Here is an 11,270-nt window from a genome sequence, read left to right on the forward strand (position 1 = left end):
GTATCTCCGAATAAACCCAAGAGTATTTTGGAGTTTTCAGATGTTCGCCCCACTCCATAAGGGTGCAAAGAGAAATTCGTGAATTATTTTGATTTAAGTTGGTTGTTGCACTTGGATCTGACTTTATAATATGCTTTGAACAGTGGTACCCTTTTCTTTTCTTTAGGTCTTTGAATACCTTGCATTTTTACACTTTGTATATTTTTAGGCATATTTCTTTTTTTTCCTCTACTCGAAGAATTATTCCTTGATCAAGGGTTGTTTTCTTTCTACCCTTCAACTTAATTTTTTTATAGAGCTAGAAGCGAACTAAATGGAAATTGTTCTTCATCTAAGTGGCTAGCTTAAAAAGATAGGCTCCTTGACCATATTAGGATCTTTGGTAAGTCAAACACATAGTTTTATATTGCGGTTGCAGTTAAGGACGTGGTTCCGGTTATGGATATTGTGATTACGAACATTTCAGTTGTTGCAACATGCATTACGGTCGTTACACCCTAAATTTTAATTAAGAGATATTTGAAATATACCATTAAAAAAACACACTACTTTAAATTAAAAGAACCTTTCGTAACGCCACCGAAATTTATTTCACCACGGCCAAAGGATTCACCGTGATAGATTCTATTCAATTAGACGCTTTCCTTTTATTTTCATTTTTAAGCCCACTTTTCACCATGTTGGAACTTCTAACCATGATGAAAAGTAACGCATGATCATAAATTCGAATTTTGTTGTTGCTGTTGTTCTGCTGTTGTATTTTTAATATTTTATTAAAATACATACAACAATGGTTGTTTAATACAAATGTTGTTGTATGTAGCGCATGGTCATGAGTTCGAATCTTGTCGTTGTTGTTGTTGTTATACTGCTGCAATTTATTTAATACAAATGTTGTTGTATATAGCATGGTTATTGAGTTTCTTCACCGTCCTTAACCAAATCTTAATCGTCCATTTAGTGATTATCAACACTCAAGACACTACCATTAGTGATCCGTGTGAAACCTAAAACTTAGACGAACTTCCAACTTAGACGAACTTCATCTTCTATCTCTAAACGTCATCTTTCATTTAAGAAACACTATTTCTCAACTAAACCAAGCTTGAAAATATCATTTCTTCCATAAATAAAACTCGAAAACATCATATCTTTCATTAACAAATTTAAGAACTCCATCATCTCTTCTCCTACTCGAACGAAACAAGGAAAGTTTAGATTCAAGTTAGAAATCTTAGTTGTTATTGTTCTTGTTGTTCTTTTTTTTTATTGTCATTGTTGTTGTTATTATTATTCTTGTTGTTGTTTTGTTGTTGTTTTTGTTATTATTATTGTTATTGTTGTTTTGTTGTTGTCCTTGTTGTTGCTATTGTTGTTGTTTTTGTTGTTGTTCTTGTTGTTCTTGTTATTTATTTGTTGTTGTTGTCGTTGTTGTTGTTGTTGTAATTGTTGTTGTTGTTGTTTTTATTATTGTTATTCTTCTTCTTGTTTTTGTGGTTCTTGTTGTTGTTCTTGTTTTTGTTTTTGTTGTTCTTGTTGTTGTTCTTGTTTTTGTTGTTGTTGTTGTTGTTGTTTTTGTTTTTGTTTTTGTTGTTGTTGTTGTTCTCTTGCTGCATTTTTTATTTTATACAACAAAAGTTGTTTATTTTCAAACTCAGACAATCTCAACAAAAAGGACAAGTACAAGGAACTTTTTGCACATTAAATTTCAATTCAATTGAAAATTTTTCAAGCAAACTTTTCACCATGTGACTCATGTTCATCCCTTTTCGAGAATCCACAATTGAGGAATCATCACAATACACACCCCAACACAAGACAAATGTTTCCCCTTCAACATTACTTAACTCTAAAGAAGAAACCTCAATAATGTCTGAAACAAATAAGGCAATGTTGTTTGGATATTTTGTTATTGCGTGAAAGGAATTAGTTTCTGCTTAGCTTTCTTCTATAGATAATCGTGATGATGTGACACACAATTTTGAAGTGATATTCTAAGAAAAAGGGATTATGGGATCTTGAAAGTGTTTACCAAAAAGTAGGTTCTAAAGTTGAATGCAAATAAAGGAAGTTTGGAAAAAGGAGCACTTGGTTTCATATTTATGTTGATTAAGTTGAATCACTAGAAAGAAAAATGTTGGTAAGAAATTTGTCATCTGAGTGTGAGTCAATAATAAAATGGAATAGTTTGCAATGATCAATGAATAGTATGCATAGGTATAGGTAGTGAACCCATAAAGATGGTGCAAGCAAAATTGGGGAATAAAATGAAGAACTATAATCAAAATTAGGGGGCAAACGGACATTCCTGCCTCGTAAAAGCCCCCAAAAAACGGGGCGGGCTTATTTGAGGGTGCGGGCCTAAAATCTTGTCCTACATCGCATTAAAAGAGAGGGGGCGGGTGGGGGAAGACAACCTCGCGGGCACGATACATTTTAAGCCTAAAAATACAAAGATTTAGGAATTGTATATACTCGGAAAAGCCCGTAGGAAAAATGGGGCGGGGCAGGGCAGTCGCATTATAGGGTGTGGGCCTAAACCCTTGCCCTGCTCCGCACTTTAGTGCAAGCAAAACGGGCATGCCCAGATTAAACCTTTTTGCCACCCCTAATCAAATCCCAGAGAAAAAAATTATTAACGGATTTCTCCGTTGGTAAATCAATCAAAAAAGTGGTATAAGCCACGTGGAATCCACATTAGTGCCACATGATGGTCTTATGGATTGACTTTGACTAATAGAATGAAGGGAAATGACTAATGTGATAAAATTTGAAAAACTAAGGGATCAAAATAATCTTTTTAAAAGTTAAGGTAGCAAACGGGACCCCAACTACAAGATAAGGGACGAAAAAAGGTATTTAGTCATTCTTAAATTTCTAATGCAATGCACACACTCATCTAAAAGTGTTTTCAACCTTTCTATTAGATAAAACTCCTTAAGATTAATAGAGAAACCATCAAGGTGTTTGTGAGAATAATAAAAGGGTGTTCCCAAACATTTAGGAAGCTTATATACACTGCCTAATCGATTATGGCCCTTAGTTAATCATTTGGAGAAAGTCATACAACTTCCTAATAGATTAAGAACACTCATAATAAATTAGAAAACTAGCCGTTATAGATTTTCCTTTTTGGGAATTAGGGTAGTCGTTATTATGAAGCACATAATCGATTAGACCTAATGTATAATCGATTATGAGCATTTTTTAAAAAAACCCATGGACAGTTTTCCTTTTTGAGCCAAATTTCTCACCTACTTAAATAAAGGACTCTTCTCACTTTCAAATCGCACCAGAATTTTTTTTTTAACATCTTTCTCACTTCCTACTATTTTCTTTCTTACTTCTTTCATTTCACTAAATTGTCTTAGTGCTTTAAGAGTGAAAAATATCATTGAGACTTTTCTTGTGTATTGGTGATTGATGCATTATTATAATTTCTGCAAGAGGAATTTATCTCTTGTTTACTATTCTTTGTAGGAAGTCGTTATTTGGTTACTAAGCTTAGTCGGTAAAAACTTTTGTTTAGTTCGTGAGATTGTCCGTGATAATTTTTATTTGATTTGTGAATTGCGCCTTGAATAAAAGCTCTTAAGTAATTTATGGGCATGACCTGTGAAAAATTAATCATGTGATTTCCTCAAATAGCGGCTTGAAGGGGGAGGCAATTTTTTTGAATTGGGCCAATCTCAATCATCTAGTTTATCGGGTAATCCTGGAGTTATTAGTCTAACAGAGGACCATATCATAGACACATCATAGAGACTAACTCAAACAAGACCATTTAACAAATCAAGATCTTGTAATTAAGATTACGCATTGATAGATCCACAAACATTCTTTGGTACAATGCTCTAATTAAGATTTTAGGGTCATAAAACTCTAATGATACCTCTATGAATTCTAACGTATGATTTAGTTTCTAGTACGTTAATCCCAAACCTAAAAACTTACACTTCCAACTCTTACTTATTTGCCAATTGTCACCACGTAATTTCACTAACTCTTAGGTCGCTAATCTAATGTTCAATAAGGATTAGTGGACTTTGAGCTATCCAAATCAAGTGCTAAAAGTGTTTTTAATAGTGACCGGGGAAAATGTGTATATTTGATTTCATGTTTGAAGCACCTAAAATTAATTATAAATGTATAAAATTGAGTAAATCAGTTTGCCTCCATATTTAATTTTAAATTGAAGCTATGGTTTAGTAACTCTTGAGTCTAATCATGATTTTTATCTTAACATTTATCATTTAATTCACCTTATGCAAATGTATCTTAACATTTTATCATAAAAGAACCAAACACATGCTAAAACCACTTGAAAAGTTAATGTGTAAATACAGTAGTACTTAAGAGAGGACGGGGTTCCACTCTTCTTCCTTTTTTTTACCTTTGTGAACACAAGGACCAAATAGTTACTCCTATAGGAAAGTTTTGAATTCATTGGGTAAAGTTGTACATGAAGCAGCATTTCAACCAAATAAAGTGTCCTGTTACAATAAGTCACATGTGAAGTTCTTAACACATATTCCTCATTATATATAATTGAAGAATAAGGTAAAGTACATAATTGAATAGGAAAAAGAAAGATACAATGCAATAAATAATGTCAGAAAGGGTCAAGAAACCTATTTTTCATAGGGCTATAACCTCAAATAACATTTTCTTAGTCTTATATTTATGACCATAGTTACAAAGGACGATGGAACCATTGAATGCTTCTACCCTCTTTTTCTATACCAGTAATGAGGTTTTTTAGTTCACACATTCCTCTTCATTGTGCAATCAATGAAATACAATCTTCATGAACCTTATATGTACCAGTGTTTCATGGTCAAATAACATTTTTACAAATACATCAATTACTTTATACTCATACATATTATTTATTAAGAGGGAAAAGAACCAGCTCAAGTCTGATATGTTCTGGACAAATTGAATGTGTTTGGTTGAATGTATGCTATTGAGACATGTCTCTCAAAATTAGTCTCTACAATTGCGCATAAAATATATCTGATTTTTTTTTAAAAAAATCATCTTGACCAATATATCTATAGTACACATTAAAAAAAAAAAAAGGTCATTAAACTCTCACAAGTTGTACATATATTTATATATTTATATTTATATATTTAATCATCATACACCAATATGATATACACATATTAATGACATGAACTTTATTTAATCTATCAATAACACACAATGGTTCTGAGGTTACACTTGCTTTTCACCTCTTCTAACCAAATAATACATTATTATAATCATCTTTAAACATAAATAAACTAGAACAAATATTTTAAAAAGTTCCCACAAATTCTTAAAATTTGTATAAGATATGTAATTTTTTCCTTTTTTCTCCTATCAAACTGTATCTTTCTGTATGATTTCATCTCTTAATTAATCTTCATCCTGCTAGTATCCAACCTCACAAAGCTAAGATACTCATCATGAATCCAATCATACTTTTCCTTAAATGGATTCATCAGTGATGGTGGAGGATAACTTTCAATAGAATCTGTCCAAACATTAGTATCAGATAAATCTCTCATCACTTCCCAAACACAATTGTTACACTTAAAACCAGCTCCAAGACTAATCATCAAAATTCTATCACCTTTTTTCAGTCTCTTTTTGGCTTCCATATAACCTAAAACATACCATAATCCACCAGCAGAAGTATTACCCCAACGATGAAGTGCCATTCTAGCTGGTTCAAGATCATATTCATTCAATCTTAAACCCTTTCCAACTCCATCAACCACTGCTCTACCACCAGGATGAACACAAAAATGTTCTATACCAGTTTTCAAATTTATTCCCCCTCCTAACACATTAAATATCGGCTTTTTAACCGTTTTAGCGCCGTGGCTAAAAATTGCTGAAAAAATATTTTCCAACTGAATTTTCTTCATACTGTTGCATAGAGAAACTGAAAAAAACCGTACCAGTTCCCAAAGTGGGAGAATCTTTGGAACCATACTTTGCAAGTTTACTGTCAAAGCTTGTGCAGCACATTTAACAAGACTTTTGGTTAGTAGAAAACCTGCAAAACCTTCTTCATCTTCCACTTGTATGCAACAACTGTAAGCTTCATCATCAGCACCATACTGTGTTCTCTCCATGTGTTTCAGTTTCAAGATAGCTTTGTTTTTCAGCTCCGTTTTGTTTGTGAATAGCATCGAACAACCACCTGAACGAAAAAGACAGTTAGATAACATCATTTTTTTGTCCTTTCCACAGTACCAATGAGAACCAAGATCTTCTGTGCTAACAACAATTCCTAAGGAGTTTTCATGTGTTTTGAAAAGCTGTTGCACAAGATCAATAGCTACAACACTTGCACTACACCCCATTCCTGCAAGATTGAAGACTTTTACATCTTCTCTCGTTTTGTATCGGTTTATTATTCTTGCAGTCAGTGAAGGTATTGGTGAAAACAACGAAACATTAACAACAAGAATATCGATTTCCGAAGGAGAGAAACATGTTTTTTTGAAAAGGTTGTCGAGTGTATCAAACATGATTTCATCTATTTCTTCATTTGTGTCTTTGAGATTTGGACATGCTTCTCTTCCTTCAAGAACGTTTTTCGGACAGTATGTGTTTTCGCCGATTCCTGAACTAACCATGGTTTTTAAGAGAAACCTGTATTCCTCTAGACCAAGGTTTTTGTTTCTTAGGACTATTTTTGCACATGTGTTTGTGTTGAGTTTTGTTTCTTCCTTTGGTTTGAAACACTCATAGGCTAACATGTAACATGATTGGTTTCTACGTTTAAGAAACAAGTTGAAAAGTTTTGAAAAGGAATAGAGTACAGAAAAAACACACAAAATCTTTAAGATATAATCCATGACTTGGAAATTATATCTTAGGGGGAAATATTTGTGTTTTGTTTCAAGTTCAAGTGTTTCTCTCTATATATATACAGACACATGGTTACACTGTCTTTTGAAGTTTGCAAGTGGCAAATGGATAGCTTTTACAAGTTGCATGGTATTCCCTACAGACAACCGGAACTACTGGACCATACTATATTGACTACTGATATTTTATTCTCTTGTTCTAAAATGTAATTTATAAAAAAATGTTTTGTACTTTTTTTTGTAACATATATGGATAAAGCTTATGTAGGGTTATAGTCACTGCTACTAAGTTTTCAACATTTAACAAAATGTATAGAGATACTTATAATACATCTTTTGAGAACTAAATTTGTTGCGAGTTTAACATTGAATAAAATAATAAATTTTAATTTAGTATTTGAGGCTCTCAACTTATAGATTTGTTTGTATGGTTGTATGGTTGTGGACGTGTGAGGCATGGTCATTGATTTTGAACTTTTGAAACGCTTTCAATTTGACTTTGAGGTGTAAAATATTTTGAGGAAGATAGAGGTTTAGGGAGCACATCTATTCATTGGTATGTTTTTGGAACATGGAATAGAAAGACACGGTTGAATATAACATGAAATAGAAAGACACGGTTGAATATAACATAAAATCTTTATTAATGAAGAGAAAGAAAATATAATTTAGAAATTGCATAAATTAGAATATTGAAAATTCTAGAAAGTATGTCAAAAAGTCGAAAATTAGAAAAACGGGAAAAATCAAGTCAGGAGGTGCCAGCGCCGCGACCGCGCTGGACAACAGAAGGCAGCTGCGACCGAAATCGGCACGGCGATATAAAAAGGAAGGAACCGCGGCAGTCCTGCAAGTCCCTTCGGCGCCGGCGGTCAGCTCGTCTGTAAAGTCGATCGTGAGTCAGTTCGTCTAATTTCGGGATTTTCAATAATTTTGGCCGCTTTCTCGATTTGCGTGTTTTGGACTTTTTTGGTTCGATCCATGGATCCATTTGTTAATGGATTTTAGCTATTATAAATATGAATCTCTTCGGTGTGTTTTTCAGTGTGACAATCTTAGAGTTTATAGCAAAGGGTTTAGGGTCTTCTTAAGGGAAAACTTAGAAAGGAAAGGATTTTAGGAAACATTTGGAGTTATCCAAGAAGATTGGGAAACACTTGTTTACATCTTAGATTTGTGTTCTTACATTATTGAGAGTTGAAGAGTTGGAAAATACTTGGGTAGAAAATAAGGTTTATTCTTGTGCGCCTTTAGAGTTTGGTCTTAGGAACTCTGAAGGAGAAAGTTATTTTCTTGTAACTCATCTGTAATATCTTGTAACAACGTTTCTGACTATAGTGAATTAGATAGTTGCTCTCTCCCCTAGACGTAGATCGTTTGATTGAACTCGGTAAACACAACTTTCGTCTTTTCTCGCCTTATTTTCTTCTAATTTATCTTTTTCTTATTGATTGTTATTGTTAAAGTTTTTTTATTTTGGTTGCTATTGTTCTTTATCCTCACATATCAAAGTGTTGATTTAAATTGAACATTATCATTATCACACCAGCCACAAAGCACTAGAAGAGGTTGCACTTAAACACAAAATACTAGAAGGAGAGTTTGAATTCATAGAAATCCACTTGATACATGTGTTTGTCTTCTATATTCAGCCTCAATGATGGATTGAGCTACTTGGTAAAGGAACGCAGGCTACGCGTATAGAATAAGAAGTTGCGCTTCAGAAAGGTTGGGCCAGAATTGTGTAGGTTTGATGTAAGATATCATAATGACTATTATTATACCTTTTTGGATAGGTCATCGACTCACGAGTCCAACACACTATTTTGCCTTGACATATGAGCCTTTTAACCCATCCGAGTTAGTTTGGGGGCCGAATACAACATTTTAATATTTTTGCAATTTTCAATTTTATTTCTGTTTTGAGTTAAAATCTCATTTTTTTTCTGTTTTATTTTTGTTTTGGATTAAAAGACTATTAGGGTTTCTTTTTATCTACTTAAACACCTTTGGGCGTGACCGTCATGGTTATCTTTGATCATAATAAAATTCAAGTATTTTCTATTCTGGTGGATTCTAAAATATTATCTAATGGGTTTGTTGGGTGAAAACTTGTGTTTTCATTCTAGACTTTATGCTTGTTAATCCGTAGTACTTTCGACTATGTCATGTGGTATAATAGCAGTTTTTCTCCTCTTTCTTTTTTTTAGCTTGATCAACCATGGGAGATCAACCATTGATCAGAGTATGCCTTGAGAGAATTATCATGAATTTTACCACGCCCTAATTGCTTTGACTGAATGGTTGGAAATTTTAACAACTCAGATGAACAACAACAAGAACAACAACAAAAACTTGCAAAGAGATAGGAAAAGGGAACCGATTAGGATTTCCCGAAGTGGAAAAAATTTTGTTGTTATTGTGGAAAATTTAAGTTCAGAAGAAGAAGAAGAAGAACCCAGCGAGGAAGAGATAGTTGATGAAAGGAATCGACATAATCATGGCTATCGAGTGGAGGCTAATATTTCATTATTCTACAGAACGAGGGGAATGAAGGAGTTTCTAGATTGACAGGTTGACATTGACAGATTCGTCGGCGTCATGAGTGTCCGTAAGAATAAGTTAAAATGGTGGTGATCAAGCTGAAGAATACTGCTGCTGTCTGGTGGAATAAGCTTGTTGGTCATAGGCAGAGAAAAGGGCCAGTCAGATCTTGGCGGAGAATGAAACAATTGATGCTGGAGCGGTTTTTACTAGAGGAATATGAATAGTTGAAAGTAGTGTGACCAATCTTAGAGCACACTTGGCACTGAATATTATAATTGTGACATTATCATCCACAATTTCCACGTCTACCATTACAGCCACAATCTCTAAAAGAGTAATAATGTGGTTCAGTTGATTGCAAAAGGAGGTAGGTTCTCGGATGAGGAATGTGAAGTTTTTGCACTAGTGGATTTTGAGTGAATATGTGTGAAATTAAGAGATGTAGTCTCAGTTAGTGCGTCTTTCTTGTATTTCTCAGCCCACAATTCAAGTGCAAGGAGTAAAACTTCAACCTTAACAAGATCATGAACATTGAACCTAATTTCAATTTGAGAAATTATGTAGCAGCGCTTTTCCTGATAACATTTTCCGTGTAAAACTTTAGCGCTTTTCCTGATAACATTTTCCGTGTAAAACTTTAGCGAATATTTTTTACAACTTATAGCAGCACTTTTTGGAAATCTTGGTATCCGGCCTTGCGACCGACTAATCCAAGAGGGACCAATCCCACCGTCCATTAGCGGGGACCCCGTTTAAAGCCAGAACAAAGTTCTGTATGGACTGGCCCACGCAAGGATGATAGCACCCAGCAAGATTCGAACTCAGGACCTTGAGAGGAGTACACTCTCAAGACCCAAGCCTCCACCGCTAGGCCAACCCTTGGGGGTTATTCAATTTATATGTTAAGGTACATAAGATCAAGTTAAGGTGCTAATGGTCTCTTACAACCTCCATAGGGCAACTCTTATTGGTTCGCAGGGCCAGCCCAAGGGCCAAGCTGGCGAAACTAGGGCTTTAGGCCTCAAAAGTTTAGGCTTAAAAAAGGCCTCAAATTTTTTCCATTTAGTTATAAAAAAATATAATGATACATGAGCTACATATATTAGTGTAATTAAGTTAGTAAAATATAGGCCTGTTTTTCTTTTGGTCTTGAGTTCAACTCTTAGCAACCACAAAATTAATATTTTAAAATATATTTTTAAGATATCATTTTAAAATTTGCTTTAGGCCTCTAAATGGGTTGGGCCAGCCCTGTTGGTTCGGTACTTAATGCTATTCCAATCTTTACTCTTTATTTCTTTAAAGCTCCGATCAAAACTATCTAAGAGATTAGAGGTCTTCTTAGTAACTTCTTGTGGAATGGAAATGTGAACAAAAGAAGTATTCATTGGATGAAGTAGGAGAATGTTTGCAAACCTATGGAGAAAGTTGGGTTAGGTATTAGAGATGTTGGTGATATGAATAGATCCCTTCTTCTTAAATGGAAGTGGAGAATTTTGAAGGAGGATAAAGTCATTTGGAGTAGATTTCTACTCTTGAGATACCAAAATCTGAAATTTAAAGTGTTAGCCTCTTGCGGGGAAGTATTAAATCGGGACGATTCTAGTTGGTGGAAAGACATCATTTTTAATGATTTCAAAGAGGAGGACTCTGTTGAAGGCTTCAACGATTGGATCAAATGTGGGGCCTGTTTGTTTCAACTTTAAAAAAATGGATTTTTTCTTTGTATTTTTGAAAATAGATTTTTCAAAACCGTTTTTCAAAATATTACAAGTTTTTTTATATTCGTTTTTTCTAAAATGAAACACTAATTTTGACATCTTAGAACATAAACATAGATTATTGTTGACTGCA

At 33.9% G+C, this 11,270-nt stretch overlaps 1 protein-coding gene across 1 annotated transcript; it reads right to left on the bottom strand.

Moving 5' to 3' along the window:
* Positions 1 to 5,073: 5,073 nt before the first annotated feature.
* Positions 5,074 to 6,931, bottom strand: LOC131629657 (3-ketoacyl-CoA synthase 19-like). The gene has a single exon (XM_058900442.1). It carries the CDS (start codon positions 6,855 to 6,857, stop codon positions 5,400 to 5,402), a length of 1,458 nt encoding a protein of 485 aa, XP_058756425.1. The 5' UTR covers positions 6,858 to 6,931; the 3' UTR covers positions 5,074 to 5,399.
* Between the last annotated feature and the right edge of the window lie 4,339 nt (positions 6,932 to 11,270).

Source organism: Vicia villosa, unplaced genomic scaffold (assembly GCF_029867415.1).
Source record: "Vicia villosa cultivar HV-30 ecotype Madison, WI unplaced genomic scaffold, Vvil1.0 ctg.000587F_1_1, whole genome shotgun sequence".
Taxonomy (NCBI): domain Eukaryota; kingdom Viridiplantae; phylum Streptophyta; class Magnoliopsida; order Fabales; family Fabaceae; genus Vicia; species Vicia villosa.

What these genes read in the sequence shown, in the direction of transcription:
- LOC131629657 (XM_058900442.1), bottom strand. Translation starts at nt 6,857, where the DNA reads ATGGATTATATCTTAAAGATTTTGTGTGTTTTTTCTGTACTCTATTCC.